Source organism: Canis aureus, chromosome 31, assembly GCF_053574225.1.
Source record: "Canis aureus isolate CA01 chromosome 31, VMU_Caureus_v.1.0, whole genome shotgun sequence".
NCBI classification, from domain to species: domain Eukaryota; kingdom Metazoa; phylum Chordata; class Mammalia; order Carnivora; family Canidae; genus Canis; species Canis aureus.
The window spans coordinates 31,065,980-31,083,162 of record NC_135641.1 but is presented as its reverse complement, the minus strand read 5'-3'; the positions used below and the strand labels follow the sequence as shown (position 1 = coordinate 31,083,162).

Below are 17,183 nucleotides of genomic sequence, written 5' to 3'. Positions count from 1 at the left end.
GCAAAAAAATAAAATAATATAAGCTTCAGTTATTGTAAAACTTAGAATTCAGTGAACAATGTTGAAAGTATTCTTGTAATTTTTACTACATGTTTGTGTTAATTATATTTTTTGATGAATAGAAAATTCCTGAATTCATTTTTTTAGAAATATGCATTTTATTTATTTGTTTATTTGTTTGTTTTTAGAGATTTATTCATTTACTTTAGAGAGAGAGAACACATTCATATGAGTAGAAGGAGGGGCAGAGGGAGAGAATCTTCAGGCAGACTCCCCACTGAGCATGGAGTACATCATAGGGCTCTATCTCATGACCCAAGAGATCATGACCTGACCTGAACCAAGAGTTGGACACTTAACTGATTTAGCCACCCAAGCACCCTCCGAATTCATTTCTTAATGATTGGAGCCAGATATATAGATAGAAAAAGTCATGGTCATCACTTTCTCCCCTAATACAGAGAAAGCATTAATCTCAAGTTGTGTTTTTTTAAAAATTTGACTTAGTTTAAAAAAAATTCTTACTGGTACCTATGAGGAGTTATTTTCCCTTATAAAAATAACATATGCACCAGAGGTAATTATAATTGTGTGAGATATATATATATATATATATATATATATATATATATAATTGTGTAGCATTGTGTATTTTAATTATGGGCTAAATTGTGTTATATTGTGTATGTTAATTATAGGCTAGAATTGGAATAGAGTTATCCTATAAACCTTTGAGGACATTTCCCCCTCACTGTATTCAAAAGGAAGAATGGAATGAGAAAAATGGAACCTATCTATAATGAATTTAATTTAGTAAAGGAGGTAAACTGGAAATATAAATAACTGTAACATAGGCAGGATGTTTTTGTTACTCTAAGGTGCTGTGAAAGGACAGGAAAGCAGCGATTATTGCTTTGAGGGGAGAGAAAGTATCAGAAAGGTTTCTTGGCAAATATCGGGATATCTTTTTTTTTTTCTCCTCTGAGAGGGAGAGAGGGGAGGGCCAGAGGGAAAAGGAGAGAGAATCTTAAACAAACTCCATGTTCAGCACAGAGTCCGATGTGGGGCTTGATCTCACAATCCTGAGATCATGATCTGAGCTGAAACCAAGAATCGGACGCTCAACTGACTGAGCCACCCAGGTGCCCCTAGAATATCTTTTGATTTGGCTTTGAAGGATAAAGAAATCATGGAAGGAAGTGGCATTGTTGGCAATGGAGTGGAGCTGTGGAGGAAGTTAGATGATCAGAGGTATAGAGGCAGAACAGCATAAGGCATGAAAGTCAGGTGAATGGGAGCAGACCCTTGGGCTAGAGGGTAGACTGTATGAGGGATAGTATTACCAGAGACACCAAGACATTGATGGTGTTTGATGCTAAATGAAGCGGTTTTGATTTTATTCTATAAGCATACCAAATTTTAAAAAATAAGCAGGAGAATAAGAGATAAAAAGATATCTTAGAAACATAAACTTAGCAGTAATATGTAGGATAAATTAGAGGAAATAGATATTAAATGGGGTGGCCAGCAACAGACACATCAAAAGATCTCAACATCACTCACCATCAGGGAAATGCAATTCAAAATCACAGTGGGATTTCACCTTACACCTATCAGAATGGCTAAAATAAAAAAGATAAAAAACAAGTGTGGGTGAGGATGTGGAGAACAAGGAATCCTCATGTGCTGTTGGTAGGAATGTAAGTTAGTATAGCCACTGTGGAAAACAGTATAGAGGTTCTTAAAAACAGAAATGCCGTATGATCCAGTAATTCTACTATTGGATATTTACCCAAACAAAACGAAAACACTAATTCAGAAAGACATATGCACTCCTATGTTTATTGCAGCCTTATTTACAATAGTCATGATATAGATGCAACCTAAGTGTCCATCAATAGATGAATGGATAAAGAAAATGTGGTATATATGTACAATAGAATATCATGCAGCCATAGAAAGGATGAGATCATGTCACTTGAGACAACATGGATGGGTCTAGAGGGTATCATGCTAAGTGAAGTAAGTCAGAGAGAGACAAATACCATATGATTTCATTCATATGTGGAATCTAAAAACCAAACGAATAAACAAAAAGTAGAATCTGACCTTATAACAAACTGATGGTAGAGGGAAGTGGGTAGGGATATGGTAAAATGGGAGAAGGGGAGTGGAAGATACCAGTTATGGAATGAGTCAGTCACAGGAACAAGGCACAGTATAGGGAATATAGTCAATGATATTGTAATAGCATTGTATGATGACAGATGGCAGCTACATTTGTGGTGAACATAGCATAATACCTAGAGAAGTTGAATCACTATGTTGTACACCTGAAACTAATGTAACATTGTGTGTCAACTAAACTCAAAAAAATTAAAAATAATAACAAAAATGAAAAAAATGGGGTGACCAGTAAGGAGGTTACTGGAATGTTCTGTGTTAGCATGCATTAAGGCTTGAACAGAGGCAGTGATTATAGTTGAAAAGAAGTGAATAGTTCTTACAGGCTGAGAGGAATGGATATCCTCTAAGAGGTATAAATAATTCAGAGAGAAGAATAAACTAGGGGATATGTGTAGAGTGATGATAGTTTTGAATGTGCAGAGTTTGAAGAAGTCTTTGGGGCAAGTGGAAATACTGCATGAGGGCTTAGAGGTAAAGGCTAAAATATTGTTGTGAGAGTCAGTTATAGAAAGGTCAAGGGTGAAGCTATAGGGGAAGTTGAAATCCCCAAGGGAGACATGGCTGCGTATAGAAACTAAAAATACAAATGCATTCATTTAAGTTTTTACTCTGTACTGACCCAGTGACATATACAATGAAAATGTTGCTTTTTTTGTGGAATAAATCTCACTTGATTACTTAGTGTTAGTATATCACTACAAGTAGAATGAAATAATTCTTGATTATTTCATTCTTGATGATTTGGCAACCAAAAAAAAAAAAAAGAGTTCCTGCTATCATGATGAACAACACAATAAATAACTGCTTGCTTATTGCATTACAAAGTAATTTCTAGTAGTAGTAGGTAATAGATAGTGCTTATATAGTATCAAACTCTGCTTGCTCTAACTACTTTACTTATATTCACCCAGTGTAGACTTATATTGGATTCAAGGCAAAGATAGCTAATACTGCATTGTTATAGTGAAGAGTTTGTTTCAAAAGCATTCTTAAAAACATGCAAAAACATTTTTAGGGGCTACTTTTTAGTATAAGTGTGAAAAACATGGTATATTTGGCCATGTACTTCCTTAAAACAATCGAAATACATTTTTGTCTCCTCTTCTGTGGTTTAAAATGCCTTCAACAGGTTGAAAGAATTTAGATAATTTGTTTTACAGAGAGATAAGGGTCTGACATTTAACACAACCCCAGGTGCATGTGGTTTCTTAAAAAATGTCAAAAAGGTCACATGATCTTAGTGTACAAAGTCAGAAAAACAAGATCTTTTTGAGTGTCTTAACTGAAATGGAACATAAATAAAAATTCCCAATATAAAAAGCAAGAAATTATTTAATTATTATGAAACTACTTTTGTTTTTTGTCCATTTTGGGGGGTTAATGTTGGAATTAATAACATTACATTATTTGCTAAACTTTTTATTGAAAACTTATTTAACCTGAAGGCTATAGTTATTTTCATATTGACTTTGTAAGGTGAAGTGTAGCATTGAGAGTAATTCAGTGCTTTAATAAGCATATTTAAAATTTTTTTAAAGTATTACAGATTTGTTTGAAATGGAAGTGGGATGGATTTCATCATAAAAGAAATGATTATTTTCTTTATGAAGCTAACTTTTCACTTTCAATAATGATCTTCATCAGAAATTGGAAGTTGTATAATGTATCTCCTTTTGGAAAAGAAAACATTCATACATACAGTAGTTTCAGACTTAACATTTTATTGTAAATATAGGAGATGAATATAATGAAGACTTCTAGTTCTTTTTTTTTTAAGATAAGGGGAATTTCTTTCTTTTTTTTTTTAAGATTTTATTTATTTATTCATTCATAGAGATGCAGAGAGAGAGAGAGTAGCAGAGACACAGGCAGAGGGAGAAGCAGGCTCCACGCAGAGAGCCTGATGTGGGACTCGATCCAGGGTCCCCAGGATCATGCCCTGGGCTGCAGGCGGCGCTAAACCGCTGCGCCACCGGGGCTGCCCAAGACTTCTAGTTCTTGATGTTATATCCATTTTGAATATTAACAGGAAGATTAAACTAATGAGACTTAGCTATTATCTTATCTCTCATAACCCTATATTTGTTCTTTGATTGAACCAATGTGATTAGAAGCCACATGTTATATAGCAAAGGAATTGCTTAACTTTTCCTCTATAAGCTTATTTTGTTTTATACTATAAGTTCTTATACTTTTTTTTGACATTGGTATTGTTTAAAAATATTTTATAAACAGGAAATGAATAAACTTCCAAGTCCCAACAGGGAAGAAAAGTATTTTGAAGATTTATAAGATTTATAAGCAAGGAAATGGTGACACAGCTGACTTAATGAGGCCACAAATTCTATGTTAAAGAGGACAAAAGCGTCCCTAGCTCCTCATCCTATACCCCAGCTGTGCCTTTTACCACAACTAAAGGGCTAGAGTCACATCCTGTATAACTCAATGGGAGTTGTATTTACTGAATTATTTCCTTGGGGGTAGTTGTTTGTCATAGGTTAGTGTAAACCCCAGAAAGTATAATTTTAGTATTCATGATGGTTTGATAGTCTTTAATTAAAATATATTAATTTACTTTTTTTGTACAATAATTACAACTGAAGTAATGGAAATAAGGTACCTATAATATAAGCTTTCTACCCTATCAAATAAGTTTTCTACCCATATTCCCTTCCAGTACTCCAGAGGAGCCACATTTGATATATCTGAAATTTTGATTTACATTTTCTGAGGAGTTTATTAGAGTTGAATTCTGTTGTGATTTACTTGTGAAATCCAGGTCAGCTTCTGGCTACTTCCAGAGAATATTCCAAGAGAATGTACTTACCAAGTACCAAAGAAGTGCCTTCTGAGTGAGGTAGGGCATCTGTGGGTTCCTCTGATACAGAAAAATCCTAGATGTCATCGACTGTATAGCATATTTAGACCCAATATAATATTTAAACTAAATCATGAAAGGCATGCTTCAGGATTTTTTGGACTAGGTCTGAACTAGACTTTCTGAATCACTTAAATCACTGAGACTTGCTCACAGTTGAATTGCATTCTGATTGGGAAGAAAATGGAATGAAAGAAGTAGGGTACCACTTGAACACAAGCCTTTATCTTACTGAAATTTACTCCCTGTTGATTAGCATAGGTTGGGTTTCCCACTTAAATTAACAATTAAATCTATTGATTGCCCATAAATCCTCAGATTCAGATTTCATTTTACTAAGAATGTCTTATTCATTCACGAAAGTCGACTGCTACAATAGTTTGACTTAGGAGCTCAAGACAATTTTTGAAAACTTGGCTTTAGAAATATAAATGGATTAATATTTCATAGATTAATTGTATGACCTTGATTCAGCTTCCTAATGGATAATAACTGGGTCAGACAGTGGCGTACAGATTGTTTAATGCTTTCGGTAGCTATAATAATCATTTTTTAAAAAGTAGGCTCAAGTAAAGTACAGTCTTCCAGAAGATATTAGATAATATAGAAAGGCGTGGAGTTAAAGAATACCTTCTCTAAATTCCTATCCTAGGAAATTTAAAGTAGTTTATAGAATGGCACGTGAATCAAATATGTACTTTTCCCCTGAAAGTGTAAGTCAGCTTCATCCTGGTTATATGGTATCTGAAACCTTCTTAGCTTAGCTTTCAGGCCAAAGCCACACTATAGCAAAACTTTCCCTAATCTAATATTTAATTTGCCATTTATAAATTCATAGGTAGGAAGGATAGATCATTTTGGGGTAGGGTATTTGTGTCCATTAGAGAACTGCTTAAAGCAGCAGATGAGTGTAGGTCTATTTCTTGTAGTAACCTCAGTAATGGGAATTAATCAATAAGGTGAATATACCATATATATTTTTGTATGGAAAATTTAAGTCATCTTATGCATTGAGTCCGTTTAAGCATAGATGGCTGTTGGTGGGAAATGATAACTCATGACTTTTCTGATACTTCTTTATACCCTAAAATAATGAAATGTATTTATTTTATGTATTATATTTCAATAGCACACTGAATGAATTCCTAAAAACACCTATCATATTTTCTCAGCAAGATTAAAATTAGTTAAAAATAGTTTTTCAGTTGCTTACAGTAGATTTTCATTGGTCAATATTAACTCAGTCTGTGTTTCAGTGTCAGGATATGGTCCAATTTGAAAGGGCCATTGAATATGAAGGAAACAAAGTGACACCCTACATTGCTTTTTTGATCCTTTTTTTATCCTTTTAAATCTCTTATTATAAGGCATAATAATGAAAATCTATTGGTTTTTTTTTCTTTTCCTTTTTACAGGAACACCAGTATATTCAGTAGCATGGGGCCCTGATTCAGAAAAGGTTCTTTACACAGCAGGCAAGCAGTTGATCATTAAACCTCTTCAACCAAATGCTAAAGTTTTACAGGTACTTTTCAGGCATTTGTAAACTGTTATCAGGATCAGCTGGACTGCTAAGTGAGAGGTCACTTTCTTAAGAGTCCCTTTCTTCTGGGTGGTCTTTTTGTCTGAGGCTTTTAAGTGTGTGTTTTTATTGGCTTTTATTACAGAATAGGGGATATCTGGTTATGTTTCTAACAAGGTTCACTTCCTCCTTATTTCAACTTACATTATACCAGTAAATCATAAATGTGTTTTGAGTTACTAAATTGTCACATGATTTGGCATGATAGGCATCTTTGAATTTAGCGGAGTCAGCCTCACATGTATAGATTTGAGACAAAACAGGACAAAATCATAAAACTTTAAAAGCTTGTTTAGACTGTTTTTTATCACTATAACTAGCATCCTCCTCCTCTTCAATACACTTAAGTTTTCTCTAAGACCTTAGCATTCTTTTAGAATTTTTAGAGTGGAGGGGTTGTCAGTGTAATGTTTAGAACAAATTAGGTGTATATAATTTAACTAACTATATAGAAGCAAAACAATGATGACAATTAAGACAGGTCAGAGTATGACAAATTAATGGAAAATTTTTAAGCCTGTATTCAGGATTTTTGATGTTTGATTTCAGTGTTAAAAGGCAGAATCATTTTCTTCATATTTTGATAATGACACAGTAGTGTGGATAATAAAAATACAGGCTTCAGAGTTAGTCACTTGGTTTCAAAAGTTCACTTATTTACCTGAACGTAACTTTAGGCAATTTAAAAAGTATCTTTGATTCTCAGCTTTCTCATCTCTTAGTTGTGATGCTAATTCCTATTTATAGGATTGTTGTGAGGATTAAATGAGTTAAATTGCAAAGTGCGTATGACAGTCTGTACAAAAAGCATATTGAGTGTATACAGTAAGCATTCAATACAGAGTTGTTACTATAGATAACAACTTCATGTCATCTCAACCTTTTAATCAGTCCTTAATAAATTAGAGCCAAAGAGACCAGAAAAAAGATGTAGAATGACTGAGTCCTAAGTAAGGGATTTGGTGCTGGAGATTAAACAGCTACAAAGGGTATAAAAGTATTTTAAGAAGAAGTATCAGATTTAACAGTTGATTAGGTAGAGATTTTGGGGTATAAGGAGATAGAAATGACATTGAGGTTCCATATTTATAATTTCTGTGTAGATTATGTTATATATATTTCATAAAGTCAATATGCATTTACATTTTTACTGCATGCAGAACACTGCTAAGAACTGTGGGACAAACAAGAAATAGAAGATACAAGTCCTTACTTGCTCTTAGGCAGCTAAGGTAAAGAATTTGGGCAAATGGAAGAAACTAAAAGAGAACTAGTCCTGCTTGCCTGTAGTCAAAATCCTTCCATACCTCTAAACTCCAAAAATCTGCAGAACCAGGAAAGATGAATCTTTCAGTTTATAGTTATGTGATTTATTGAGATACCTAAACTTAGGCTTATATAATGAAACTCAGAAAGATACCATATATTACCATTAGTAAATTATAGTTTAGTGGTTTAGGTAGAACCTTTGGGCTAGCACAGAGTGGAGTGAAAGAAAAGTACCCATTAAAAAAAAAGAAAGGAAAAAAAAAATACCCATTGCTAAAATTCAACTAGAGTGGAAGAGGAGGTAAAGTATAATTAGTAACTTAATGCAAATTTTCTTTTTTGTTTCTTTTTGGTAAACTAAAGCTGTAGCAGTTTTCCTGGGCATAAACACATATTCAGATTTAGATTGTCCACAAAAAATACAAACTGTATTCTTGCTTGTAAAATACTGTTCAAAAGTATATACCTGATTTCCCTCAAAAGCTCTAGGGACTCTTCTAGAGACCTAGAACTTGGTTTTATAGTAAGGAGACTTTTGTTTATTTATTCATTCAGTGAAAATGTAGTATATACATACTATATACCAGATACTATGCCACGTGAGAGATAACAAAATGAAACAGAACATGGTTCCGGCCCTCAAGGAGCTTGTTGTTCAAAGGAATTTTACAAAATGTTTGGTTCATTGAGAAATAATTGATAACTTTCTATGGCTTATGTATAATATATAAATATAAGTAGTATATAAATAATCCTAAATCATAGTATAAGGAAAGTTTAAATTGTATTTTGTCCCTAACTTTTGAATAAGCAAAAATTTATTTTTGTAGCTTTGAAATGAGACTCTTGAGAATCTCTGTGTGTGTGTGTGTATACATATCTGTGTCTATGTATTGTTATTTTTGTCCTTGAAGATTATTTCAAAATATCATATTAATTTGGTGGTAAATTGTGTGAATGCTTTTTAAAGTATATTATCAAAATTTGTTTTTGAGAGTATATATTTTTATATATTTTGAGTAAAACAAGCTATGAATTATCGCTTATTCTTAGAACTTTTTTGACCCTAATTTAATATTTTACTCTGTGTACATTAAGAGCGAAAGGTTGGGCTGTTGTTCAACATAGTGCCAGAAGTCGTAGCATCAGCAATCAGACAACAAAAAGAAATAAAAGGCATCCAAATAGGCAAGAAATAAGTCAAACTTTTATTCTTCGCAGATGACATGATACCCTATGTAAAAAACCTGAAACACTCCAGCAAAAAATTGCTAGAACTGATACAGGAATTCAGCAAAGTCGCAGGATATAAAATCAGTGCATAGACATCTGTTGCATTTCTATACACCAATAATGAAGCAGCAGAAAGAGAAATCAAGGAATTGATCCCTTTTATAATTGCTCTAAAAACCATAAGATATCTAGGAATAAATCTAACCAAAGAGGTAAAAGATCTGTACTCTGAAAACTATAGAACACTTGTGAAAGAAATTGAGGAAGATGCAAAGAAATAGACAAACATTCCATGCTCATGGATTGGAAGAACAACAAATATTGTTAAAATGTCTGTACTACCTGAAGCAATCTACACATTCAGTGTAACCCCTATCAAAATAATACCAACATTTTTCACAGAACTAGAACAAACAATTCTAAAATTTGTAGGGAACCAAGAAAGATCCTAAATAGCCAAAGTAATGTTGAAAAAGAAAACCAAAGTTGGAGACATCACAATCCTGGACTTCAAGATGTATTACAAAACTAATAATTAAGACAGTATTGTACTGGCACAAAAACAGACACATAGATCAGTGAAACAGAATAGAGAACCCAGAAATGAACCCTCAACTCTATGGTCAACTAATCTTCAACAAAGCAGGAAATAATATCCAATGGAAAAAAGACAGTCTCTTCAACAAATGGTAAACTGGACAGCCACATGCAGAAGAATTAAACTGTACCACTTTCTTATACCATACACAGAAATAAGTTAAAAATGGATGAAAGACCGAAATGTGAGACAGAAATCCATCAAAATCCTAGAGGAAAACACAGGCAGCAACCTCTTTGACTTTGGCCACCACCACTTCTTACTGGACATGTCTCTAAAGGCAAGGGAAACAAAAGTAAAAATGAACTGTTGGGACTCGATCAAGATAATTTTAGCTTCTGCACAGCAAAGGAAACAACAAAACTAAAAGGCAACCAACAAAATGGAAGAAGATATTTGCAAATGACATATCAGATAAAAGGCTAGTATCCAAAATCTATAAACTTATCAAACTCAACCCCCCTCCCCCCAAAAAAAATCCAGTCAAGAAATAGAAGAGGGGAGCGGCAAGACGGCGGAAGAGTAGGGTCCCCAAATCACCTGTCTCCACCAAATTACCTAGATAACCTTCAAATCATCCTGAAAATCTACGAATTCGGCCTGAGATTTAAAGAGAGAACAGCTGGAATGCTACAGTGAGAAGAGTTCAGGCTTCTATCAAGGTAGGAAGACGGGGGAGGGGGGGCAGAAATAAACAAAAGGCCTCCAAGGGGGAGGGGCCCCGCGAGGAGCCGGGCTGAGGCCCGGGCGAGTGTCCCCAGGATAGGAAATCACCGTCCCGGAGAAAGGCGCTCACAGGGAGTTGGAGCAGGACCCTAGGAGGGCGGGGATGCCCTCAGGCTCCCTGGGACACTAACAGACACCTGCGCCCCGGGAGAGTGCGCCGAGCTCCCTAAGGGCTGCAGCACCCATGGCGGGACCCGGAGCAGCTCGGAGGGGCTCGGGCGGCGGCTCCACGGAGGGGGCTGTGGGGCGGGAGGGCAAATCCAACAGCGCAGGCTCCGGAGCACCGGGCGCCGGGACACAGCCCAGAATCCGGCCTCCCCCCGGACAGGCAGAGGCCGGGAGGGCCCAGGACAGCGAGGACGCTCCTGCCCCGAGCTGAGCAGATCAGCGGCCCCACCCCCGAGCCTCCAGGCTCTGCAGACGGAGAGCTCCGGAGTTCCTGCCGGAGCTGACTCCAGGGCTCCAGAGCTGGCCCCGCCACTGCGGTTGTTCCTCCTGGGGCCTCACGGGGTGAACAACCCCCACTGAGCCCTGCACCAGGCAGGGGGTAGAGCAGCTCCCCCAAGTGCTAACACCTGAAAATCAGCACAACAGGCCCCTCCCCCAGAAGACCAGCTAGACGGACAAGTTCCAGGGGAAGTCAAGGGACTCAGAGTATACAGAATCAGAAGATACTCCCCCGTGTTTTTGTTTTGTTTTGTTTTGCTTTTTGATTTCTGTTTGCTTCCCCCACCCTTTTTTTCTCTCTTTCTCTTCTTTTTTCTTTTTTTCTTCCTTTTTTCTTTTTTCTTTTTCTCTTTTCTTTCCTTCTTTCTCTCCTCTCTTCTTCTCCTTTTCCCAATACAACTTGTTTTTGGCCACTCTGCACTGAGCAAAATGACTAGAAGGAAAACCTTACCTCAAAAGAAAGAATCAGAAACAGTCCTCTCTCCACAGAGTTACAAAATCTGGATTACAATTCAATGTCAGAAAGCCAATTCAGAAGCACTATTATAAAGCTACTGGTGGCTCTAGAAAAAAGCATAAAGGACTCAAGACACTTCATGACTGCAGAATTTAGTTCTAATCAGGCAGAAATTAAAAATCAGTTGAATGAGATGCAATCCAAACTAGAAGTCCTAACAACGAGGGTTAACGAGGTGGAAGAACGAGAGTGACATAGAAGACCAGTTGATGGCAAAGAGGGAAACTGAGGACAAAAGAGACAAAAGACCATGAGGATAGATTAAGGGAAATAAATGACAGCCTGAGGAAGAAAAACCTACGTTTAATTGGGGTTCCCGAGGGCGCCGAAAGGAACAGAGGTCCAGAATATGTATTTGAATAAATCATAGCTGAAAACTTTCCTAATCTGGAAAGGGAAACAGGCATTCAGATCCAGGAAATAGAGAGATCCCCCCCCTAAAATCAATAAAAACCGTTCAACACCTCGACATTTAATAGTGAAGCTTGCAAATTCCAAAGGTAAAGAGAAGATCCTTAAAGCAGCAAGAGACAAGAAATCCCTGGCTTTTATGGGGAGGGGTATTAGGGTAACAGCAGACCTCTCCACAGAGACCTGGCAGGCCAGAAAGGGCTGGCAGGATATATTCAGGGTCCTAAATGAGAAGAACATGCAACCAAGACTACTTTATCCAGCAAGGCTCTCATTCAAAATGGAAGGAGAGATAAAGAGCTTCCAAGACAGGCAGGAACTGAAAGAATATGTGACCTCCAAACCAGCTCTGCAAGAAATTTTAAGGGGGACTCTTAAAATTCCCCTTTAAGAAGAAGTCCAGTGGAACAATCCACAAAAACAAGGACTGAATAGGTATCATGATGACACTAAACTCCTATCTTTCAATAGTAACTCTGAACGTGAACAGGCTTAATGACCCCATCAAAAGGCGCGGGGTTTCAGACTGGATAAAAAAGCAGGACCCATCTATTTGCTGTCTACAAGAGACTCATTTTAGACAGAAGGACACCTACAGCCTGAGAATAAAAGGTTGGAGAACCATTTACCATTCAAATGGTCCTCAAAAGAAAGCAGGGGTAGCCATCCTTATATCAGATAAATTAAAATTTACCCTGAAGACTGTAGTGAGAGATGAAGAGGGACACTATATCATACTTAAAGGATCTATCCAACAAGAGGACTTAACAATCCTCAATATATATGCCCCGAATGTGAGAGCTGCCAAATATATCAATCAATTAATAACCAAAGTTAAGACATACTTAGATAATAATACACTTATACTTGGTGACTTCAATCTAGCGCTTTCTACACTTGATAGGTCTTCTAAACACAACATCTCCAAAGAAACGGGAGCTTTAAATGATACACTGGACCAGATGGATTTCACAGATACCTACAGAACTTTACATCCAAACTCAACTGAATACACATTCTTCTCAAGTGCACATGGAACTTTCTCCAGAATAGACCACATGCTGGGTCACAAATCAGGTCTGAACCGATACCAAAAGATTGGGATCGTCCCCTGCATATTCTCAGACCATAATGCCTTGAAATTAGAACTAAATCACAACAAGAAGTTTGGAAGGACTTAAAACACGTTGAGGTTGAGGACCATCCTGCTAAAAGATGAAAGGGTCAACCAGGAAATTAAGGAAGAATTAAAAAGATTCATAGAAACTAATGAGAATGAAGATACAACCGTTCAAAATCTTTGGGATGCAGTAAAAGCAGTCCTGAGGGGGAAATAGATCGCAACACAAGCATCCATTCAAAAACTGGAAAGAACTCAAATACAAAAGCTAACCTTACACCTAAGGAGCTAGAGAAAAAACAGCAAATAGATCCTACACCCAGCAGAAGAAGAGAGTTAATAAAGATTCGAGCAGAACTCAACGAAATCGAGACCAGAAGAACTGTGGAACAGATCAACAAAACCAGGAGTTGGTTCTTTGAAAGAATTAATGAGATAGATAAACCATTAGCCAGCCTTATTAAAAAGAAGAGAGAGAAGACTCAAATTAATAAAATCATGAATGAGAAAGGAGAGATCACTACCAACACCAAGGAAATACAAACAAACGATTTTAAAAACATGTTATGAACAGCTGTATGCCAATAAATTAGGCAATCTAGAAGAAACGGATGTATTTCTGGAAAGCCACAAACTACCAAAACTGGAACAGGAAGAAATAGAAAACCTGAACAGGCCAATAACCAGGGAGGAAATTGAAGCAGTCATCAAAAACCTCCCAAGACACAAAAGTCCAGGGCCAGATGGCTTCCCAGGGGAATTCTATCAAACGTTTAAAGAAGAAACCATACCTATTCTACTAAAGCTGTTCGGAAAGATAGAAAGAAATGGAGTACTTCCAAATTCGTTCTGTGAGGCCAGCATCACCTTAATTCCAAAACCAGACAAAGACCCCACCAAAAAGGAGAATTATAGACCAATATCTCTGATGAACATGGATGCAAAAATTCTCAACAAGATACTAGCCAATAGGATCCAACAGTACATTAAGAAAATTATTCACCATGACCAAGTAGGATTTATTCCTGGGACACAAGGCTGGTTCAACACTCGTAAAACAATCAGTGTGATTCATCATATCAGCAAGAGAAAAATCAAGAAACATATGATCCTCTCATTAGATGCAGAGAAAGCATTTGACAAAATACAGCATCCATTCCTGATCAAAACTCTTCAGAGTGTAGGGATAGAGGGAACATTCCTCAACATCTTAAAAGCCATCTACGAAAAGCCCACAGCAAATATCATTCTCAATGAGGAAGCACTGGGAGCCTTTCCCCTAAGATCAGGAATAAGACAGGGATGTCCACTCTCACCACTGCTATTCAACATAGTACTGGAAGTCCTAGCCTCAGCAATCAGACAACAAAAAGACATTAAAGGCATTCAAATTGGCAAAGAAGAAGTCAAACTCTCCCTCTTCGCCGATGACATGATACTCTACATAGAAAACCCAAAAGCCTACACCCCAAGATTGCTAGAACTCCTACAGCAATTTGGTAGCGTGGCAGGATACAAAACCAATGCCCAGAAATCAGTGGCATTTCTATACACTAACAATGAGACTGAAGAAAGAGAAATTAAGGAGTCAATCCCATTTACAATTGTACCCAAAAGCTTAAGATACCTAGGAATAAACCTAACCAAAGAGGTAAAGGATCTATACCCTAAAAACTATAGAACACTTCTGAAAGAAATTGAGGAAGACACAAAGAGATGGAAAAATATTCCATGCTCATGGATTGGCAGAATTAATATTGTGAAAATGTCAATGTTACCCAGGGCAATATACACATTTAATGCAATCCCTATCAAAATACCATGGACTTTCTTCAGAGAGTTAGAACAAATTATTTTAAGATTTGTGTGGAATCAGAAAAGACCCCGAATAGCCAGGGGAATTTTAAAAAAGAAAACCATATCTGGGGGCATCACAATGACAGATTTCAGGTTGTACTACAAAGCTGTGGTCATCAAGGCAATGTGGTACTGGCACAAAAACAGACACATAGATCAATGGAACAGAATAGAGAATCCAGAACTGGACCCTGAACTTTATGGTCAACTAATATTCGATAAAGGAGGAAAGACTATCCACTGGAAGAAAGACAGTCTCTTCAATAAATGGTGCTGGGAAAATTGGACATTCACATGCAGAAGAATGAAACTAGACCACTCTCTTTCACCATACACAAAGATAAACTCAAAATGGATGAAAGATCTAAATGTGAGACAACATTCCATCAAAATCCTAGAGGAGAACACAGGCAACACCCTTTTTGAACTCAGCCACAGTAACTTCTTGCAAGATACATCCACGAAGGCAAAAGAAACAAAAGCAAAAATGAACGATTGGGACTTCATCAAGATAAGAAGCTTTTGCACAGCAAAGGATACAGTCAACAAAACTACAAGACAACCTACAGAATGGGAGAAGGTATTTGCAAATGACGTATCAGGTAAAGGGCTAGTTTCCAAGATCTATAAAGAACTTATTAAACTCAACAGCAAAGAGACAAACAATCCAATGATGAAATGGGCAAAAGACATGAACAGAAATCTCACAGAGGAAGACATAGACATGGCCAACATGCATATGAGAAAATGCTCTGCATCAACTTGCCATCAGGGAAATACAAATCAAAACCCCAATGAGATACCACCTCACATCAGTGAGAATGGGGAAAATTAACAAGGCAGGAAACCACAAATGTTGGAGAGGATGCAGAGAAAAGGGAACCCTCTTGCACTGTTGGTGGGAATGTGAACTGCTGCAGCCACTCTGGAAAAATGTGTGGAGGTTCCTCAAAGAGTTAAAAATAGACCTGCCCTACGACCCAGCAATTGCACTGTTGAGGATTTACCCCAAAGATACAGATGCAATGAAACGCTGGGATACCTTCACTCCGATGTTTCTAGCAGCAATGTCCACAGTAGCCAAACTGTAGAAGGAGCCTCGGTGTCCGTCGAAAGATGAATGGATAAAGAAGATGTGGTTTATGTATACAATGGAATATTACTCAGCCATTAGAAATGACAAATACCCATCATTTGCTTCAACGTGGATGGAACTGGAGGGTATTATGCTGAGTGAAATAAGTCAATCGGAGAAGGTGAAACATTTTATGTTCTCATTCATTTGGGGAATATAAATAATAGTGAAAGGGAATAGAAGGGAAGGAAGAAGAAATGGGTAGGAAATATCAGAAAGGGAGACAGAACATAAAGACTCCTAACTCTGGGAAACGAACTAGGGGTGGTGGAAGGGGAGGAGGGCGGGGGGTAGGGGTGAATGGGTGACAGGCACTGAGGGGGGCACTTGATGGGATGAGCACTGGGTGTTATTCTGTATGTTGGCAAATTGAACACCAATAAAAATAAATTTATTATTAAAAAAAAAGAAAAGGAAAAAAAAAAGAAATAAAAGACATGAACAGACATTTCGCCAAAACAAACCTAGAAATGCTAACAGACACATGAAAAGATTCTCAACATCACTCATCATCAGAGAAATACAAATCAAAACCAGAATGAGATACTACCTCACACCAATCAAAGTGGCTAAATTGAACAACTCAGGAAATAACTTGTTGGTGGGAATGCAAGCTGATGCAGCTACTCTAGAAAACAGTAAAGTGGTTCCTCAAAAAGTTAAAAATAGAACTGCTCTATGATCCAGCAATTGCACTACTAAGTATTTATTCAAAGGATACAAAAAGAGTGATTCAAAGGGGCATATGCACCCCAATGTTTATAGCAGCAATGTCCACAATAGCCAAAATATGGGAATAGCCCAAATGCCCATCAACTGATGAAAGGGTAAAGAAAATGTGGTGTGTGTATATATATATATATATAATGTGATATATATTATAAATATATAATGTGATATATATGTATAATATATACAATGGAATACTACCATTAAAAAGAGTGAAATATTGCCATTTGCAATGACGTGGATGGAACTAAAGGGTATTATGCTAAGTGAATAAGTCAGAGAAAGACAAATACCATATGATATCATTCATATGAGGAATCTAAGAAACAAAATAGGTGAACATAGAGGAAGGGAAAGAAAAATAAGATAAAAACAGAGAAGGAGGCAAACCATAAGAGACTCTTAACTATAGGGAATAAAACTGAGGGTTTCTGGAGGGGAGGTGGTTGGGGGGATGGGGTCACTGGGTGATGGGCATTAAGGAGGGCACTTGA

General features: G+C 36.9%; 1 protein-coding gene across 7 annotated transcripts in view; it reads left to right on the top strand.

The window, feature by feature from the left end:
* Nucleotides 1-17,183, top strand: part of IFT80 (intraflagellar transport 80) — a 123,592-nt gene that overhangs the window by 31,540 nt on the left and 74,869 nt on the right. For all 7 annotated transcript variants that reach the window (XM_077880148.1, XM_077880150.1, XM_077880152.1 and 4 more), the window contains one exon: nt 6,481-6,590. In XM_077880148.1, coding sequence (XP_077736274.1) covers nt 6,481-6,590 — 110 coding nt within the window. The remainder of the gene's footprint in view (nt 1-6,480; nt 6,591-17,183) is intronic.